This window comes from Cajanus cajan, chromosome 2 (assembly GCF_000230855.2).
Source record: "Cajanus cajan strain Asha chromosome 2, NIPB_CcT2T_4, whole genome shotgun sequence".
Taxonomy (NCBI): Eukaryota; Viridiplantae; Streptophyta; class Magnoliopsida; order Fabales; family Fabaceae; genus Cajanus; species Cajanus cajan.
Window position 1 is genome coordinate 67,902,927 of NC_138518.1, and position 21,824 is coordinate 67,924,750.

At 30.8% G+C, this 21,824-nt stretch overlaps 2 protein-coding genes and 1 long non-coding RNA gene across 5 annotated transcripts; 1 reads left to right on the forward strand and 2 right to left on the reverse strand.

The window, feature by feature from the left end:
* Positions 1-895: 895 nt before the first annotated feature.
* Positions 896-5,861, forward strand: LOC109789498 (uncharacterized). 3 transcript variants are annotated; one of them, XM_083068803.1, is made up of 9 exons: positions 906-1,626; positions 1,812-1,914; positions 2,008-2,594; positions 2,840-2,942; positions 3,032-3,936; positions 4,087-4,189; positions 4,309-5,003; positions 5,378-5,476; positions 5,551-5,861. In XM_083068803.1, exons 1-9 carry the CDS (start codon positions 1,024-1,026, stop codon positions 5,617-5,619), a joined length of 3,267 nt encoding a protein of 1,088 aa, XP_082924929.1. In that variant the 5' UTR covers positions 906-1,023; the 3' UTR covers positions 5,620-5,861. The 3 variants fall into 3 exon arrangements, with proteins under 3 accessions (XP_082924930.1, XP_082924929.1, XP_082924928.1); XM_083068802.1 differs by having other exon boundaries at positions 908-1,626; positions 4,300-5,003; XM_083068804.1 differs by lacking the exon at positions 4,309-5,003 and having other exon boundaries at positions 896-1,626.
* A 423-nt stretch (positions 5,862-6,284) lies between these two features.
* Positions 6,285-10,528, reverse strand: LOC145955329 (uncharacterized). The gene is made up of 3 exons (XR_014431948.1): positions 10,344-10,528; positions 9,673-9,841; positions 6,285-6,862 (listed from the first exon to the last, which is right to left on the reverse strand). It is a non-coding gene; the product is annotated as an uncharacterized LOC145955329 (long non-coding RNA).
* Positions 10,529-13,873: 3,345 nt separating this feature from the next.
* LOC109789503 (xyloglucan endotransglucosylase/hydrolase 2) lies at positions 13,874-16,718 on the reverse strand. Its single transcript, XM_020348471.3, has 3 exons — positions 16,380-16,718; positions 14,862-15,055; positions 13,874-14,439 (listed from the first exon to the last, which is right to left on the reverse strand). The coding sequence occupies exons 1-3, from the start codon at positions 16,656-16,658 to the stop codon at positions 14,070-14,072; spliced, it is 843 nt and encodes a 280-aa protein (XP_020204060.1). The 5' UTR covers positions 16,659-16,718; the 3' UTR covers positions 13,874-14,069.
* Between the last annotated feature and the right edge of the window lie 5,106 nt (positions 16,719-21,824).

Sequence of the window (21,824 nt, forward strand, 5' to 3'; positions counted from 1 at the left end):
ATAATCAAAATTTTATAGTAATTATAAAGACTGTTATAGAATACAAGAAATCGATTTGATATTTGATCGTGAATTTTAAAATATTATGTGAACTATATTTATGAGTAAATTTTTTTTAAATATATTATTTATTTATTTATTTATAAATGAGGGGTTACAAATTTTTGAAAAATTGTTATGTCATGTGCAACAATAAATCTAACAAATTTTTTATTTATAAAAAAAGTATAATTTTAACACATTGATGAGTACTTACATGGTAAAATAATGTTTTTCATCACTTCATATTTAAGTAAAAGATTAAATTTTTATTATTAGTTTTTAGTTAAAGAATATAAATGTTGAATAACTTGTATTAACTAGTATTTTAGCATATGTAATACATGTGTTAAATAGTTTAAAAAAACTTATTCTTAACATTCAGTCTCCTTAAATAAAATTTTAGAATCGAGTCTTGTGTATAAAAAAAAATAGTTAGAAGAAAAGAATAAATTAAAAGTAATCAGTCAAATTTTCTAACAAAAATTAGTTATTGACAAAATGAATAGATACTTTGTCCTAATAATATGATTAAAAAAATAAATTTTAATTTGATTTTCTAAATCACTTATATTTTTATTTTTTAAATTAAACTTCATTAAAATAAATTATAATATAGTTTTTTACACCAAAAATTATAATGCAGTTAAAATAATTTTTATTATAATATTAATTAATATCATAAATTTAAAATAATTTACATTTAATTTTATTACAAAATTTAATTATAACTAATTTATATATTCAAAATATTTATCTATTATAAATTTTAGATATACACAAATAAATATTTATTTAATATTTAAAATTTCTTAACCATTCCTAGTTAAGTAATATGATATAATTGTTTTAAAAAAGTAAAGCGGCGCGAATTCCGAAGGATCCTAAGTTTCGCGCCTAAAGGAACCCCTTGTTCCCGCCATCAAATACCTCTCACATATCAAACCTTGCCGCCAAATTTCCCAGATCTATCACGCAGAAGCCATGGACACCATCTCAAGCTCCCGGAAGCGGAACCACTCTTACGGTACATTCACCCGCAGCAGATCACAGCTCTTCCTTCACCGCAACCGTTCCGGTCAACTCCGCTTCGATCCCGTTCCGACACACGACGATACCTGCGCCGAACTCGTTGGCCTTCGCCGGGCCGCCACGAGTTGCAAGAAACTGAAACGTGACGACGGCGACATTCCTCGCCCTCTCACCAAGGACCTCCGCGCCAGACGAGTTTACTCTCCCCCGCAATCCCGCCACCACGATGATTCCGATTGTACGGATCGGAAGAAAATGAGCGCCGATGCTACTGAGACTTCTGACTTGGGGCTTTCTTGCGAGGCTCCGGGTTTTGATCGGGGGAATGGTGAATCGTTAGAGGAGAGCAGGGATTTGCAAGATCGCAGGGGAAAGAACGGTGGGGATTGTTCGGGGAAAATTGACGGTTTGGATGGAACGACTCTACCTGATGCTGAGATTTGCGGTGGTTCGAAGGTTAACGAAGATGAGAGGAAACATGAAGCGGAGGCTCTCGTTAAGGATACGCCTCATACTGATAGCAAGAAGAATGATTCTGCTTTTAAGAGTAAATCTGTAAGAGCTTGTCATTTTTTTTAAAAGTTTATTTCCTTTTATATTTAATTATTTATTGGTTAGGCGTTTTATCCTTTAGCAGTTATGGAGGATTTTCAAAATTAGGTTGAATGAGTCAGTGTGGGAGCCTAGGTTAAATTGTACTCTATAATACTTTGTTTTGAAAGTTATGATTGCTTATGCAGGTTCTTAGACCACGTTTCCAGGGAAAATTATATAAGGCTCCAGGTTCCGTCAATTACGGAAGGTTGTTTCCGTTTCTAATGGATACCGTGGGAGGTGATTCTGGTAATTATTGTGAAGCGAAACACTTACTATTTGTTAACTGTTTGAGTTGGATGTGTGATGAAGGGGTTAATTGGTTTAATAACCTTTTCACAGGAACGCGCACGTCACAATTGGGTTTTTGCCTGAAAGATGAGGAGAATGGAGGGGAATTCCGACCTTTGTCATCTCCAAGTGAAGAAGCTTCTAAAGCAGAACTCAAGACCGATGGGTGCACAATGCCTGGTACTAATGGGTCAAAATTGATATCTCCCCACTGCTTACATGAATCAGATATGCTATTAGATTCGAAAGAAGTGGCTACTGAGTGTTTATCTGTGTCACCTGTGGAGGATAAATGCTTGAGTGAATCAAAGGTGGATGCCGCTGCAGATTATGGTGATAAAAATGTTGGATGTGATTTGCACGATGATGACTTTAAGCAATTGTCTAAGGCTAGTAGTAATCACAGTGCTTGTGCCTTACTGGAGTTTGGTGTTTTGAATGAAGAATGTATACTGACAACTCCTCCTGATGCTGATATACATGATAACTCAAAGGGCATTGTAGAACAATTAGAGAGCATATCCCATGATGATCGACATGTCAAACCCATGGATTCGACCAGAAGCACTCAGGAAAATGCCGGTGAAGGGTTTTGTCAGAAAACTTATAGGGGGAAAGATTCTCTTAGTAATAAACCTGTAAGCATTTGTCCCGGTTTCATATTTTGGTTTTCTACCAATTATGGGCTTGACATGTAGTTACTTATCTTTACTAAATTATAATTTTAAGTTTGTTAATCAAATTAGGTCTCGGAACCATAGGTGGTAAAAGATTTTTTGTTGTGGGCTTTCTATCACCTTATGTGTTTTTTGTTTTTTTGGTAATATTGACAATTTGGTTTTACATCTAGTGACAATTTAAATGGTTCGGGATGTGTATGCAGGTGCCTAGACAACATTTGCACAGGAAACTTTTTAAAACCCCAGGTTCCGTCAGCTATAAAAGGTTGCTTCCATTTCTAATGGATCTTACAAAGGACGACACTGGTAATCATCTTATTTATTCAACCACTTTAATACTGTAAATTTCATTAGATGCTAGATGTGGATAATGAAGAAGCTAATTGATTCTACAGGTACATCCAAATTTGACCATCAGACTCATCGTCAAAAAGATGAGGCAGATATACATGCAAAGAGGTTCCAACTTCCTTTGTCATCTCAAAGAAAAGAAGCTTCTATAGATGAACACAAGACAGACAGCAGTCCCATGCATGGCACAGTTGAGTTTAATTCTTTGGAAAACTATGTATTAGCTAATCCTTCTAATGAGTTATCTCCTGGCAACCAGTCAAAATCGACAACCCTCCAAGACCTTCCTGAATTGCCGATGCAAGTGGATCCAAAAGAAATGGTTCGTGAGGGTTTATCTGCACCCTCTGTCAACGAACATATTGAGAAACTTGTGATTGGTTCTAAAGATGAACGCTCGAGTGTATCAGAGTTGAATCCAAGTTCAGTAACTGTGGATGATTTTCACTCTACTAAGAATGTTGCGCAAAATGATGACTTCAAGGAAGTACAGGATATGATATCCACACAACACAATAGTGAGTCACCACCCAAAGATCAAAACATGCATAATATTAACGGTGATGACTCTGATCTTATATTTGAGCGTCATTCAAGTAAAGAAAAAGGATACACTGTCGATCATGATGAAAGCAAGCAGTTTGTGAATCCGGAGGAGCGTGAATGCGTTAGCAGATGTCCTCCCAAAGGTCAGAGTCTAAGACAATTGGATACTAATTCGATAGATGCTGAGGAGAATGAAACAAGCAGTCATGCAATTATTAGAAATGATAATTGTGTGGTTTTAAAGCATGGTCGGGTTTCAAATAATGTACTAAGATCACCATCTGAGAAGATTGTCTCAGAAAAATCTGACATGGCAGGGCACAGTGGTGACAAAGCATTAAGTGTCCTGAAAGGCATAAATGGTTGTCAAACTGAAAATGGCTCTGAATCCAAGATCACGTCGGTGAGGACCTTAATTTTTTTACTGCAGAAATACAATTCCTTAGAATTTGCATGAATAAAATTATGATTTTACATTTCTCATTGATTTAACTATTTTTCTTTCCGTGAGTGTATTTATTTGAAATATATTTGATTGGTGGTTTTGAAACAGGTTCTTAAACGTTGTCCGCGGATTAGATTGTTTAAACAGGCTGGATCTTTAAACTACAAAAGATTGCTTCCATTTCTCTTGAATACCGTGGAAAATGATTCTTGTAAGTATTGGTTCTTGTTCTTCTAGAATATATTCATTTAGTACAGTAATTTTTTTTTCTTTCAATTTTATCTTAGCCACGGCATTAGTAGTTCTAAACTAAACTTCTAGGTGCTTCAGTAAATGATCGTTACCCAAAACTTCGGAAGTCTATGGATCAAACACGTCTTCAACCAATTTCAACTTCAAACTTGCGACTAACTTCTCTAAGTGATTCAAATGGATGTGTTCCTATGGAACATTGTGCTGGCAATTCTGGTACTCCGCAACAAACAGGGTTGCATGCATGTGATTTCAATAATGATCGTTCAAGCTCAAAATCTCAAATTCCTGAATGTCAATTATCTCGCGATTCATGCAAAGTGATTCAACTGCAAGATGAAAAGATGATATTAAATGGACTCTGCAAGCTAGAAAAAGGGCCCACACCTGCCTTATCCAATTCATCAGTTTTCTCCGAAGTAAAAGAAAATAGTCCTTTCTTGATATCATGTAATGAGAAGTCACCTGAAAGACACGACTGTTGTCAGAGTTTGTCTCAATTGAAAGTCGTAGAGCAACTTGGAGTTCCTGCCGTTGGTTTCAAAAAAGGAATTTTAAAAAGAAATCCAAGAGGATGCAGAGGGATCTGCACATGTTTGAACTGTGTTTCTTTTCGCCTTCACGCTGAAAGAGCATTTGAATTTTCTAGAAATCAGTTGCTAGACGCCGAAGAGGTTGCCCATGACCTTATGAAGGAACTATCTATTCTAAGAAGTATGTTAGAAACATCTGCTGATAGTGTCAACGACAACCCTGTTTTTGATGGAAGCCAAGTTAGTACTACATGATATCTTGCTCATCTCTAATGTGTTGGGTAGTGTTTGACATGATTAATACTTTTATTACCCATGTTTGTTTTTTCCCTCTGATCACTAGATCACTATTTTATCACCTAGCAATGCTTTCTATCACGGGACACTTTGTGTTGACAAAGTCTCGGTAACGTTCTTTTTAAATGCATTTTTGATCTATGAAAATACATTTTCATTTTACTTAACTGTTTTTTGTCGGTTCATGGTTTTCTTTTGAACTTACACTAGTTTATCATTAAATTTGTAATTCCAGCCATTTTCGTATCTGTATATGCAAAAAATAGCAACCATTTAGCCTAAAAATAATGGGCTAATTTACTCCTTGTACGTTTCAGGTGAAAGAAGCATGCAGGAAAGCATTTGCAGCAGAAGAACTTGCAAAGGACCGTTTCAGTCAGATGAACGATGATCTTAACATCCATTGCAGAATAACGGTATGTGCATGGTTATACCCAAAATTGGTTCCTCCCCAGTTAAGCAATTGTTTTATTTGAACCTGTTTGTGCAGAGCTTGCAGCCACCAAGGGTTACATTTGCAGTTCACGTTGAAGAAAAAGTCATTCCACCAGACGGGTGATTGTCTAGTTGCAGTCTTACACTAGTTATCCTCTCATCTTAGAATTTTGTTTGTAGGAGTGAAAATACATTAGGTTGATGCTTTGAAACAGGAAGTGAGAGCAAGAGCGAATGAGCAGAGCCTTACAGATTTTTACTTTTATTTTTTGTCTTTTTATTTTTTATTTTTGGTTGTAATTTTTGTTATTGTAAATACCTTTTTTCCCCAATGATATGAATATTTTAATTAGCTTTATTTTTAAATATATTTTATAAAAGTTATATATTTTGTTTTTCACAATTTTTTTATTCAATCGCTTGTATTTTATTTGTAATCTTCTATTTTAAAATAATATTTAAAATATTTTGTAATGTACATGTATGTATATTATATATAATTAAAATTTATAATAAATTATATATATAAATAAATATTATACATAAATATATAAATTATATTTAAAATTAGTATATATAAATATTTTTAAATGTATAAATTATATTTTAGGTTTATGATAAATAATTTATATTGTAAAAAAAATTAATTTTATTTTAAATCATTATTTTCAATAGTTGATTATCAATTAACATATAAGGACAACTTTTACATAACATAACATAAATAGAGTTACATAAATCTATTCAAATTCATCTATATCTCATATGAAAGTTAAAATGGTTATTTACAATTTTTATGAAGACATCAAATTCTAATTTCATCATATCTTATATTAAAAATCATAAATACTATAAAAATTTACTTAAATGTAGATAGCTAAAATGGTCATAATTAAAGTTTTAGACCTTTTTTTTCAGGTAGTTTTAAAGTCACTGGAAAGCTAATATTCAATGATATAATTTTCATAAAAATCTTAGGATCAAATTTGGTGATTTACTTTTGTTGCTACAAGCCTACAATGTTTAATTTGGTGTTTCAGTTTTGGATTTTTGTTGGTCTAGTTTTTTCCCATGTTGCAACTTTCAATTGCTATTGCAATGATGGATCTTTGTCAAATCTTATTTTTTATTATTGTTGTAACGATCTGTTGTAGTTGTCACACTACAGAACAATACAACACACTACTGGAATATATATAGACTAAAATAGTATAATAAAATAATTACAACACAAGTTGCTAATTGAACAACTAACAACGATTAACTATATACAACATAATATGCTACTATAAGGTAGCCAACAAAAAAAATTCAACTCCAGGTAATTCCCGTGACCTCTAGCAGCTATCTCCCAGCCTATTCCTGCCCTGCTCCCATATATCGTATGATCATCGTAGTCCAAACCACATGGAAACATGCAAGGGTAAGTTAGAGATAATAAACAACTTATAATAATTAAAAATGCAACACACCAACTATATAATCATCTTCACATCCAACATAGAAGACAACAACACATATATTATACATCTTAACATCATTTTAACTTGATTCAACATATCACCACTAGTCCACTATAACAACACTTCAACGTAACTACTGTACAAATCATTGGAATAGTTACCATATTCATCACAATAACAACCAACACATGTATTACACATCTCTCAACAACACATGTTTAAAAGAAACTTACATCATAACAACACTATCATCATTATCTTACTTGCTCAACATACAACACACAACATCTAAACAACACATATATATGAAAATAACTCACAACACTAGCAACTTAACATCACTATCATCATCAAATAGTTCAACACACAACACATAGACAACATACATCTCAACAACACCTTCACAACACGTTAACACATACAACTCATATCATCTAAATATCAACTCATCAATACATTCAACTTATATCATCACAATATCAACTCATCAACACATTCAACTTATATCATCACAGTATCAACTCATCAACACATTCAACTTATATCATCACAATATCAACTCATTAACACATTCAATTTATATCATCACAGTATCAACTCATCAACACATTTAACTTATATCATCACAATATCAACTCATCAACACATTCAATTTATATCATCACAGTATCAACTCATCAACACATTCAACTTATATCATCACAATATCAACTCATCAACACATTCAACTTATATCATCACAATATCCACTCATCCACAACTTATACGTCGTCACACATTTCAACTCGGAGATCTCCTACAACATGGGTAAGCAGCTTAGGTGGCTAGGTCCTACTGAACCGACAACACAGAACCTTTTTGGGCTTGCTATGTAAACAACAAATTTGGATATCAATCCACAACACGATAACGATTTCTCAGACTTTACCACTTAAACAAGGAAGTATAGTACTATGTCAAGATAGAACAGCTGGGTCTAGGCCTACCACGGCATTAGCTAGCTTAACTAAGCCATCTATGGAATTAGCCTACCAACTATCCTCCAAATACTACAACCCTCCGATACTCGGTTAGGAACTAAGTTCCCGAATTCGTACTTTACTCAAATTGGTCGCTTTGTAATCGGTATAGCTCGAATTGGCCCCTATACCGTGGTCGCTTTGTACACGTGTGCCTCGACCTTGCCCACACACGGGATCAACTAAGTCCTAGAGGAGAACAATACAATGTCCACTCCAAGGGACAACTTTCCAAGGAGAGTTTTCAACAAATTGGGCTCTCAAAGCACCACAACTACCTTAATCCGCACAATGGGATGAGAAACTTTGAAAATATCTTCCCTAGTCCTAGTGATCAACAACTCATCATCACAGCTTAATCAACTTACAACTCAACAGTACAGTTCAGCTCAACAACTTAAGCAACACACAACTTTTCAACTTATCTTCTCGATTAACTTTCAACTTAAACAAATTAGTCAACTCACAACTTGAACAACACAATTTATCAGCACCGCAACTCATCAACATTGTTTAACAACACATTTTAAGAACATAACAACTCATTTCAACTTTAAACAACACAATTATCATCTCATCAGCTCAACTATCAACTCAACATCTCAATTCATAATTTATAACTCAACCATCACAAATTAATATCTTTTTGTATCGTCTTAATGCATTTATACACTTCACATCATGCTTATCAAAACTCACAACGTTATCATCATGTACTTCACAACTCTCAACTATATCATCTCATCATATTTCACAAAATATAATTAGCCAACACAACATAAAACAACTTTAACCACTTAATTTCAACATGCTTCAACAATATCATTTGTTCAACATATAATAGATCAACACATAACTTGTAAACAATTTCACAACATGCAACATATTCAATACATAATACAACTTACACAACATATACATCATGACTTAACCTGCGCACCCAAAACAACCTTCAACTTATCCAAATCACTCCTTGTGAAATGGCAACCTTCACATAAATTAGCATACCGGGAGTTATACTACTCCTATCATGCTCATACTTATCTCATATGAAATATAATAAGATTTACTACAACTCTTATGAAGACATCAATTCATAAATCCATCATCTACTTTGTCAAAACTTACAAAAAAAATCGCAACAGCTATAACTAATATTGACACTTGACCCCCGTTCACTAAAACAACCATATATGGAGTTCTAGAACTATTTTTCAGGTGATTCCAGCGCCATTGGAAAGTTAAGATCCAAGGCTACAACTTTTATGAAGACCACAAAGTCAAATTTTGAAAGCACAAAAGCGCTTAGCGCCTCCAAAGCGCTCGGCGCTTTGTCTCTAGGAATTCTCCCCTAGCTCGCGGCCCTGAAAAGGCTCAACCCTTTCAAAGAGCTCAGCCGTTTCCCAAGGCGCCCAGCCGTTTCCAATGGCTCAGCCCTTTACCTCCAGAGAGTTCTTTCTTGCACACTACCCTCAAAGGGCTCAGCCCTTTAAAAGGGCTCAGCTGCCTAGGATAGAAACCACCTGTTCTTCACCATTTTCACCCAAAACCTGACATGCAAATGCACCAAATCCATCTACAAACACCAATTCAAGAAGATCCAGCACAAGAAATCATAAATTTTCAGCACACCACACAACATGCAACTCAACAACCATCAAAAATACCACATGCAAACCCCTTAGCTTCCCTTACCTCGAAGAAGAAGAATCCGAGCTTCAGGGAAGAGAAAGAAGAAGAAAAAGAATATTAGTGCCTCCAGCAAGCAATCCACACCTCTACTTAGCACCTTCCACAGGACTCCGGGTTTCTCCCAAACTTCAAGCTCTCTAGCACCAAAAACCTAGCTTTTCCTAAGCTCAATCTTCAGAAAACAAGAAGGAGAGGAGAAAAGGATTCAGTTTCAGCCAAGGAAGAAGAAATGAAGAGTAAAGGAGGAACGAATTTGGGTCTTACAGCTGTAGTGCTCATTTTATTGTTGTAGTGTTGAGCCTTGTTTGAACATCTTATTTAGGGTATTTCTAGTGCTCTAGCGTCAAAACCAACGCTCCAATGTTAAATGCAAAGTTTTTTTTTTCTTGCATGCTCATTGTTTTTTCTTTATTTCTCTCTTGCACTTTAGAAATTTTTTTCTAAACACTATCTATAACTCATTTTCATTGATTTATTCACACCAAAATGACATGCAACCAAATTTACACAATCAAGTTCATATCTTTTGCATCCAAATCCAAATCTCAACTTCAACATGAAAACAAATTTAAAATTAGTTACTATAATGAAAACCATCATTTCATCTTTCTCAATAAGATGAATCACATAGAACAATCTATACAAGATTTCTAGACAACACAAACTTCTCTTACCTCTTGTAGAATTGAATTCGTAAGAGAAGAGAAGTGCAAACTCCTTATGACCCTGAAATTGAAATTCCAACTTCACAAGTTCTAACTCTTCTAATCAACAACTTCGATCAGCTACAAGGGAGGAAGAAAAGAACTTCTTAACTAGAGTAAAAAAAAGGAAGAATATTTACTTTAAGAAACCTTTCTCCAATCCTTCTCTCTAGATTTTTGAAAATTCTTGTTATATAATTCAAAAATCTAAGAAAGTCCTTAGCTCACCTCAACAAAATTGACACAACTTAAAATAAACACCTAAAAATATGTATTATACTTATTTAAAAATACTTTTTTTAAATATAAACAAATGGATTCAAAATATTAGAATTTCCGGTTATAAAAAAAATTCTCAACTAAATTTGGGCTTTAATTTTATTGTAATGATATTTTCTTTTAATAATTTGTTATTATGAGTTTTGTATTTTTTTCAATAATAAACTATTTTCTTATGTTAAGTTGAATATTTTTGTTATTTTTAATATTTGTATTAATAAACTTTAATTGAGTTGATGTCTTCAACTGAAATGAAAATCCTTACTCTTTTATTTTTATATGTCGTATGCTAACGTTGGATTCTTCCAATAACAAATACTCTATATTGTATTGTATATATTGTTATATCCATTCTGAATCGGCCTCCGAATAATTAAAATATTAATATTTTTAAATAAATTTATTATAAAATAATTATTTAATTTAATATTTTATTATTTAAATTGAGTTTTTAATAATTCGAAACAAGTTTCGATTCGTTCGCATCCAGCATTTTTCATGTATATTATATTGGATGTCAGATATTTTGGAGGAGTCTGGCTCTTTCTATCTCTTCTCAATAAGAGGAATCTATAAGTACAATTATTGACACAATAATAATATATACAGACAAAAGTGTTAGATTAATTATGTTTGGCCAAGGGGACAACATTGGCTAAAGGTCTTTCATGATAACTTTTTCGGGAAGATAAATCATATTTTTTCAGTTATATCACTTCTAGTTTTTATATAAATAATTTATCAAAATAAATAATTAAACTAATTAATTTTAATTAATAATATAAATTTAAACTTTATTATAATAATATTTGTATAATTAAATAATTTAAATATAATTATATTTAATAAGACAACTCATAATTTATAGGGACAAAATATGATTTGTACTTTGTGCTTCTCTTAATAAAACTCCGTATTTAGTAAAATTAAGGTAATGAAAATTTTATAAATTAGCTGAGATTATCATATGCTATTGAATTTAAAAATCTATTATAAGCTATATAAATTGAGTTAAAAATTTAAAAGTTTATAAGTTAATTAATTAGATTGAAAGTATTTTGTAAAAATAATTAGTAAGCTAGTTTTCTATAAGCTATTAAATATAAAAGACATGAAGTATTTAGTTATTTAAGATAAAAATGAATTTCAAATAAATTAATGAGATAAAAAGAATTATAAACAAAACTAGTAGCTTGTATACTAACTTATTTTTATAAACTAGTAATAGTTTCATAAGCGAGAAGTAGGTTATAAAAATAAGTTAAAATTTATTAAAATAAATTAACCGTATTAGATAAATTTATTCTTGTCAAATTATATTATAAGTTAGTCAAATATTAACTTATAAACACATTTAATATCTACTCAAACACACTTTTTTTTAATGTATTGTTAAATTTTAAAATGTTTTTGTATTATATCATTTTTGACAAAAAAATTTAATAATAAAGTTAATTTCATAAAATAATTAAAAATTTTCATCTATTTACTAATTTTCTTAGTCTGTATAATAAAACTTAGAACAACACTTCAATTATGGAAGAAAAGAATATTGTTAAAACCGCCACAAATACATCCACTTACATATAAAATGAGTGAGCGTTTCGTTAATAATCTTTGAAATAAATAAAGAAATACTGCTGCTAAAAAAACGAGTTTGTTTCTTGTAATTAAGGGAAAAAGCGTCTAATACCTTGTAAATGAGTCTAGATTTTTTTCTTTCTTCTTTTTGCTAATCATAAGTCTTTAATTTCATTGTAGATTATATTGATTTCTTATTCATAATGAAATGATAAGAGTATGTTGCTTAAAAAGAAAAAAGAAAAAAACTATTTCAATCTCTAATTATAAAAGAACAAAGCTAGTATTATTTATATAATACTATTATTTAGTTACAATATTTTAATAATAATAATATTTTATTTGTTTTTATTACATTTATTATTTTATTTTACCCTTTTATGTTCTTTTATCTATTTTTTATTATAAAAATATACAAGCAATTTGTTTTTTATTTTATCTTTTTAGGCAACACTTATTAATCAAGAAACTATATTTACCCCTGATTTAAGTGGCTCAAATTCTTTTAACGTTGACTTTTAAGAGATTTCAATCATTTCACTTAGCTTGTCAAACTATATCTATGCATGCATTTGTCTTACCCTAAAATTAAGGAGCCTTCAGAACAGAAACATATAGCTTTTTTTTATGATTATTTATTTGTTTTTTTTTGTCCGATGATTTTGGGTGCTGTTGCATGTTGAATTGTTGATATATGAAGTTTGATAAGCATGCAATATATTGATGTTTACTCGCTTCATTTTGGACCTCTCTACTATTCGTACAAAAAATAAAAATGGAAAAACAGATTATTCGTCAATCTTAAATTTGTGATTGACGGATCTTAAAATTATATTTGACCAAATTAAGAAACAGATTAGTCAATTTTACATTTGTGATTTTCGGGTCTTAAAATTATATTAATCAGTACAAGAAATAGATCGACAATTTATTACTTTACAAATTTGATTTATCTGAATCATTACATGTAAATGTATGGTTATATATAATTTTTGATGAAGAGAAAATGGAAAGAGAGCTGCCATATAGAATGTTGATATGCTTGCGAAGATCCAAAATCACAATTGAGGGACAAATTCTTTTCGGATCCATCTTATTAATACATTTAATTGATAAATGTTGATATGCTTTCGAAGAGAATATATAGAATGTACAAATACAACTATTGCAATTTGCAAATACAGGCCACCCATTTAAATTCCATATTCTTTTTTAGATCTCTTACCAATAATAAGAGAATAATTTTTATTCCTAATGTTAATGTCTTTATGTTCTTTTTATATTTTAATTTCCCCATTTTGAATCCTCTCATTTAATCTTATTTCCTGCTGTAATGTTGCTAATTTTGAATGTTTAATGTCTACCATTTTACTGAAAATATGGTATGTGGAAGTACATGTAACATAGACTATTTAACACATTATTAATTAAAATTTATTGAAGACTTTAAAATTTTAATAGAAACTCAAAATAAAAAATACACAAAATTTATAATTTATAAAATTTTCCAATTCTATTAAACTTGGCTACAACATTTTATTATATGAACAAATAGAAATTGATTCCAACATGATCAATTTCACAGACTGGATGAGGATGAGACATTGAGATCATGCAACTGTCCATACAGGCAAGCAAAGTGGTACAAAGAATTTGATTTATTATTATGAACCCTTAATATACATTAGCAAACTATAAAACAGATACTTAAAAAGCAAAAAAAAAAGACAGAAGTGATTAAAGAATCTAAGACATAAACATAGCATATGTTACAAAGACCATTAAAATCCAACTCAGAAAAGTGACATATTCTTAATCTCTCAGAACCTTGAGCGTCTAGTGTCTACACTCAGCAGGAACACCTTGTGGGAATCGCTTGAGATCATTGCAGTAGTTATAGATCATAAAGTACTTCTGAACCCATCTCAGTCTTCTTCTGCCATAAGCATCAAGCTCGTTAGCCTCCCATGCAGCACCAGAATTTGAAATGGAAGACTTAGGTGACAAGCCAGTGGCTTTGAAATTGCGGTAGTATGCTGTAAAGGGTGCTTTCGACCAATCAGTTTTCACCAATCCTCCTCTGGTGGCCCAGTCATCAGCATTCCACAGGCTGGAATAGATTCTCATTGGTTGGTTCTTTGGAAAAGGAACACCTACAGATTCAGCATTCTTGAATACCCTTATGGGTGTGTTATCAACCAAGAATCTGCAGTTAACACAATTCATGATGATTTTGTTAATAATTATTGATAAAAAGTATTGACAACAATAGTAAAAAGAGAATAACAAAAACTTTATATTCACTAACAAATCCTCATTGTGTATGAAAAATTTTCGGACTAAAGACAGTGATAATATCACAAGTAATAGTCTCTATTCTAATAGACTAAGTTGACTAGTACCGTGACAAAAAAATATTCACTAGCAAATTTTTTACACTTTCAAGTTTGAATCAACCATATGATATATATGACATTTAAAGTTGGTATGATAAAAGTGAACAAACATATCATACCATATACACAATTGTAATCGGATGATAATGTAAAGTTGTAATAGCTGGATAAATTATTTACTCATGAACAAAAGGTGTTTTTAATTTTATAATGTTTATTTGTTATGACTTACATGATGTGCTGGGGCTTCCAAATGATAGAGTAAGTGTGGAAGTTTCTGGTGGGGTCGAACCAAAGGTAGAACTGTTGCTCTCTGTTACCTTTGCCTTGGGTGAAGATGTTTGTGTGGAGAATATAGGGGTCCCCACTTAGGTTTCCCAAAAACTCAAAATCAATCTCATCGTGTGTTGGTCCCTGGGATGACAACTGCACCGCAGCAAATGGAAATACTACAGTTATTGATAATTGCCTTTATGTATAGTAGCACCACAAACAACTAGACAAAGAAAAGGAACCATAGTTTAGGGAATTCTTCTTTTTTTTTATTAACAGGAACTTAAATTTTGTACATGCATAATAATGAGTTTAAAAAGTCTTAGATTTTTATCAAATTCAAAACTAGAAAACATATTATGATAAGGGTGATTTATGTGAAGATTCGACCATGATTGCCCCCACACACACAACAAATTACACCAACATTTTTTATAATCCATTATATTGTTGTCATTACATTGTGCTACGAACTCATGAGGTTAATGTTTTGGTCAAAGTTAGTCACCTTCCCCTGTCACGGGGGCTTGTGAAATAATTCACTGCTTTAAAAGGACCAAGTTGATTAATGTTTACGTCAATGTTTGAAAAACACCATGGAATGAATAAATAAAGAATTAGTTGTTGACAAAGTAAAATTCTTTAGTCTAACTTGTTTTTGTGGGTTTGCTACAATAGCATTCTCGTGAATGCACAGCCGAGTTTGACAAAAGGTTATCTGAAGCATAAAACTGAGTCAATAATGGTCGTTTGTGAAGACAGGACAATTTATGTTCTTTCATGAAGAATCAATGCTAAAGCTACCCAAAAGAAAAAAAACATACAAACATACAAAAAGTCTACAGTATCACTGTATTAACTAATATAGGGAAGGAAAGAATCTGATCAACTTTAATGAGTATAGTTTTGTTCCAGTAAAAGTATTTTATACTATAAGGGTACCGAGTATGTAGAAGAAAAAAAGTGATGACATCACAAAGTTTATACTATTTTTACATTTTTTTAATTTGCAAAAATAAAAAAAATATTGAAATATGTAAAAGAATAAATTTCTATATATATTTTTATAAGAAAATGGTATATTCACTAACAATGGAAAGACTTTTATACTATCATCTAATCATAACTAAGCATGTATAATAAATTTATTAATGTTAGAAAAATTACTTAAATGTCATCCATATGATTTGTAATTAGTTGAAAATATAAAACAAAACTTTTATATTATTGGTAGATAAACATTAAACTTTATATTTATCGTTGTTCCTTCATATACTAGCTCAGTACTCCATATGTAAACATTTAATGCATACCTATATTAGGTAAATTATAGAGTTAAAACTCTAATTTTAATTTTAAAAAAATAGCACCAAGAGTAAAAAACAAAAAGGCCTCCTTCTAACCTTTGTATTTGAAATATTTGTTTGTAGTTTATAATATTGTAATGAAAATGTGTTGCAAGTATTAATGAACATACGTAGTAAGCAGTGACAGTGCCAGCAGAGTTGCCAGCAACTAGCTTGAGCTGCATATCAATCCTCCCAAAGAGATATTCTTTCTTTGATTTGAAGCCAGAGCCAGAGACTTTGTCAAGGGAAAGAGATAGAAGCTGACCACCATTGAATATCTTAGCACGGTGATCACCCCAAGTTAGATCAAAGTCTTGGTAGAAGCTACCAGCACAGTTAGCAACCATAGTGCTAATCACTATCATAAGAACATAAAACCCATTATGAGTAGAAGAATTAGGAGCCATTGTGGATATATAGAGAGAGAGAGATAAATTGTTATGGTTCTTGTGATGTGAAGGAATGTGTTGAAAAGAGGGGTATATATATATATGTGACAAAGAGGTGGGGATTGGGTATGGGAGGGTGGTGGGACGCGTGAAGGAGCAATAACTGGGGCTGCTGGGACCATAAGCTGGTGCCAGCTTTGCAAGTTTTGAAAGCTGGAAACTTTTTGTGTTTACTTTATGAATTTTGATATATGTTTTGTGGGTTTGTGTACAGGATACTATTCACTATGAGTAATGATTGTGTCCATGATATTACTTCAGAAAAAGAAAAGAGAAAAAGAAAAATAGAGAATTGTATCCTGATATATAGGGGGTAGACCCCATTTTTGTATGATTTGGAACAAAAATTCACTTTTTTTTTTAAAAAAAAAGAAGGGAAAATTAGGTTATGGATGCCAACTGGCTGTGATATGGAAGGAGAATAAAGACATGAAGCCTTGAAGGTATTTTACTACTACTTCATAGTACCACCAATCATGAATTATGGATCCACTTAGATTATGCCATGTGGCATGGTTCTTATCTGAGTCATTGCCCCTCTCACCTAAATTTTCACTGTTACTAATAATTTTCATGTTTGTGACATTACATAGATTAGATATTATTTGATATTGGCGTTGGGGTTAAAATTAAAAAAAAAATAGTCACGAGACTGCCAATGATATGGCATGGTTACCACTTCGGTGAAGCTGATAACCCTTTCTGCTTACTCTGTCTCTGGATGTTGAATTGCTCGAGTTTTAATTTGTCTTTTCCAATGCTGACAACAACTTTGGATGTGAATGACAAAGCAAATAAAATAATAATTCAAACCAATATGCATTTATTTCTCACGAGTACGGTGCATATACAATTATATTTAAATCTACTTGTATGGCAGATTATTAATGAGAAAAAATATTACCAACTTCCTAGTTGCCCCCATCTTCAATGTTAGTATATCAGATTGCAGAGGCAAAAAGTGAAAAGTTCCATTAATCTCAATGAATGGTTACAACTTACAACTTACTTTAAAACCAGTAGCCGTAGTAACTCAATTTGACAGCTAGCACTAGAATTAACAGCTGTAGCTAACTATTCTAACATGTCACGTTAGCCCTTCAGTAATAAGGAAGTTCTCCTAAATCTACCTTGGTATAGAGGATAAGGCTATTCATAATGGCACAATACCGAAGAGTATGGCAAGTCGGTAGCGATCGCTTCATCACTAAAGTACCCGAAACTGTTACAAGTTTTAATTATAATTATTAGTACTCACTATTCAGGACATATAGAAACTAGATCAATAGTTGCTAGGAGTATTAATTTGGATATCTAAAAACTATTCATTAGTGCGAATCATCATTGAAGTATATAGCCTTCCATCCTCTAATGTTAATTAACCATCACTAACTAGTTATTGGAATAGAAGTGCAATTTTATTGATTGTAAGGAGAAGGTAAGTGGGAATAAACTTGTGGCAACCAGCTAGCAGAATCTCAAACCTTTCCTTGCAAAAAGTAACGAAAATGATGATGCCGAATTTAAAAAGCATTTTAATGAATGTGAGAATGTATATAGCACCTAATAATGGACCTGATTTTTATGTGGTTTGGGGGAATTGATTTAATTAGTGTTCTTCTCTTCTTTCTAAATTCTTTCTTATCAAAGCAGAAAGCATGTTTTCTTTTGCTAACTAAATAATAAACATATCAGTACAAATGGACTACATAATGCATATGGTTGATGCTTTCGGCAATTATGTTTTGTGTCCTTTTAGATAATAAAAACTTCGTGGGGTTGGAGATGAGTCTATATAAAGTATATTTGAGAAAGCCAATACATGGAAGCATAGGTGCTGCAAGTGACTTGGAAAGTTCAAATGAAACAAAAGGGTAAAACAACGAGATGAATGTGATGTGAGTATGGAATTCCTAGACAGTGAAATTGTTGAATTCAACTGAATTGGTTGGTGTCACGATGACATTGAAGGTTGATATTTGTATTAATTAATCAAAACTACTTATTCCTCATCCATCTCTGCCTTCATGAAAAGGAAAGGAAAAATCATAAAAAAGTGTGATTTCATCCCCACAGTTTAATGATGAGACTCCTTCTAACAATCTTTTATAGCATATGGTTTTGGTGAAGATTAAAGTAGGTATACGCCATTAATTAGTGACAATAATTGTGGAATTAAATATCATGGACGTATCAAAATAATATTTAATTAGTAACCATAATATTCTCTTTAAGGGGGGCATTCCTTGTAACAAATTGAGCCATAGTTTCAACTTTTATCAAAGCAAGGCAAGTACTGTTGCTGTATTTGAAATTTGAGCTAACAGTCTTCATAATGGAAAATGTTTGGAATGGTAGTTTCCCACAGGACAAGAGAGGTCGTCCTGGCAGACACGACACGGGTTGAACGTTTAAAAACCAGAAATGGGTGGGAATGAAATTTGAAATATCTATGGAAGCAGGTTCTATTTATTGTTTCATACCAAACGAAGCAACAGTTAATTTAGAAATTTTCTAAATATTAAACAAGTAAACACTTGATGATATAAAAACTTGCATATTCTTTTTGAGAAATGATACATGTATAACTAATTGTACAATGATTTGTTTCCTAAGGGAGATATACCTTATTAAATTTTTTCACTTTTACTAGTTTGGACTTGAGATCAAATTTAATTTTTCTTATATTTTATATCATTTTATACAAATTTACACTAGAGATTGATAGAATAGGCATTAGTATAATAAATATGATTATATATGTAATTATGTATCAATACTCTAATTTTTTTTCTTGCACAAATTACTTTGGAACATTATTGCTACATACATCTATATCAATGAGTATATCTAATCAAGAAGGTTGACTCAAGAGTTAATGAGGCCTAAAATTAAAATTTTAATACATTTTTATTCATATAAAATGAATGAGTTCTGATTTTAGATTCTCTAAAAAAAATTATTTTTCATCTTCCTAAAATTAAAAGTTATTATTTTTTGTCCTGATAAAATAAAAATATTTTGATTTTGATTTTTGTAAAATATTTTGTTTGATTTTCATCCTTCAAAAATTAAAAAAAAAATCATTAATATTAGTCTCCAATTTTTATTTAAAGATAGATAAATAACATTTATTTTAGATATTTTGGAGATGTCACAAGCTAATATAAGGCTTAACATACTAGCATAAAATATGATAACTAACATGATACATTAATTTCTAGCACAATCATTATGTTACATTATTTATATATCACATCATCAAGTTCACATTAGTAGTCAATTTATCATATTAATATTAATATTTATTATTTCATGTCAATAGTTAATATGTTATACTACAATTCGTGAAATAATGAAATAAAATATACAAATTTAAAAGTTAGATGACAAAATTTACGAAACATGACAACAAAAATGTAATTAAACTTTAAATGTTTTATATCTAAGAAATGTGATTCAAGAAATTTTTAATAAGTTTAAAAAATAAATATGAAAATAAATTATGATAAATTATAGGAACTAAAAATAACAATTTAAAATTTAAAATACCAAAAACTAATTTATCCTAAATTTGAGAGATTAAAAAAATATTTAAGCGTAAAAAAAATAAATGAATAGGTTAGATTAGATTTACATATAAAAAAAATGGAAAAATAAATTTTTTTTATCACTTCTAATCTAATGTTTACAAGCAAGTTATGAAATAGTAAGGATGTTATTATCTAATCACAAACCATTATTTATAAGCTATAATTATTAAGTTTTACAATAATCATGTAAAAATTATATTAATAGTGATTTTAATTGATCAATAATATATATATAAAAAATTATACTAATAATGCTTATTAAATCTTATAAAAAAAGAGACTCTTCTCTTTACATGGTGTTAAGTCAAGAGGAGACATTTTCTTAAATGTATCTTGTTTTGTTCAAATTTCAGAAAAGGAGAGAAGTGGAGTGGAACGAAATCTCTTTTAACCTAATTTTAGTTCCCCTCTAATATTAGAGAAATTTGGAAGGAGATGACAGATTTTAAAACATTTATAGTATAATATATGAAATATTTTTTTTACTTGTGTTTTAAAATTTAAAATTATAAAAATATAAAAATAAATTAATTTTTAAAAATATTCCCCTCCCCTTATGAAGTAAACAAGAAGAGAGTTATCTCCTCTTTCTTCCTCTTAACCAAACAAAATTTATAACCACCCCTGCCTTTCTTACTTGACTTTGAATTGTTATTTTTTAACTTAAAAAATATAGAAAAATATTTCTCAAAAATAAATTGGTCCCCCCGGAATAGCTGTTGAAATTAATTTATTTTACAGTTAATCAAATCAATTGCAAACTAAAAGGAAAAACATAAAATAAAATATAAAATATAAATTTTTTTTTGGACAAATGTAAAAATATATTTTTTAAAAAAGTGCCTGCATACACAGGGCATACAGTAATATTGAATCGTACAAAATGGTAAGTTGAATAGTAGCTAAAATAAAAATCCATGCATGCATGTTGTTAATATTATTCCTATTAGTGGGTACATGCATGCATGTTATTATTATATTGGTAATGGATGAGGAAATTTTTGTTTGGTCTAAAAGTCTCAATCGAAGGGCAATTCAACAGAAAGAGACTTATAATTCTAAGAAACAGGAGAGGAGAGGGCACCGAAAACCAAATAAAAAGTCATGAATTAAGATTATGCAAATGCAGAGTCACATCGTACATGGCTTAGGTCTTAGGTGGGTCCAAACTATGAATGAATAAATGTTTGCTTTCTATATATATTGGGGTTTGAAATATTCCTTCGGAATGAGGACTCTCCAACTCCTCCCATATCAAACTCGTGATTTCAATGATTTTTTCCCCCTTACCAGATAATTAGTTTGGATAAATTTTTGAGTTGGATTAAAATTAATAAAACAAAATTTAATTATTTATAATATATCGATTATGCAAAAAATATTATATTAGGCTTAATTACGCCAATATAGTAAAATTTACTCATTTTTCAAAAAAATTTATGCCCTCAAGTTACAAAATATTTTGAATTTTGTTTCTACATAAAAAATTGTGATAAAATTATCTTAATTGTGATAATGTAAACAAAAACTG

Coding starts and splice junctions, on each gene's coding strand:
- LOC109789498 (XM_083068802.1), top strand. CDS start 1,024: ATGGACACCATCTCAAGCTCCCGGAAGCGGAACCACTCTTACGGTACA. Junction 2,595..2,839: donor ATTCTCTTAGTAATAAACCT/GTAAGCATTTGT, acceptor ATGTGTATGCAG/GTGCCTAGACAACATTTGCA. Junction 5,004..5,377: donor CTGTTTTTGATGGAAGCCAA/GTTAGTACTACA, acceptor TGTACGTTTCAG/GTGAAAGAAGCATGCAGGAA.
- LOC109789503 (XM_020348471.3), bottom strand. CDS start 16,658: ATGGCTCCTAATTCTTCTACTCATAATGGGTTTTATGTTCTTATGATA. Junction 15,056..16,379: donor GCACTGTCACTGCTTACTAC/GTATGTTCATTA, acceptor GCTGCGGTGCAG/TTGTCATCCCAGGGACCAAC. Junction 14,440..14,861: donor TGGAAGCCCCAGCACATCAT/GTAAGTCATAAC, acceptor TGTTAACTGCAG/ATTCTTGGTTGATAACACAC.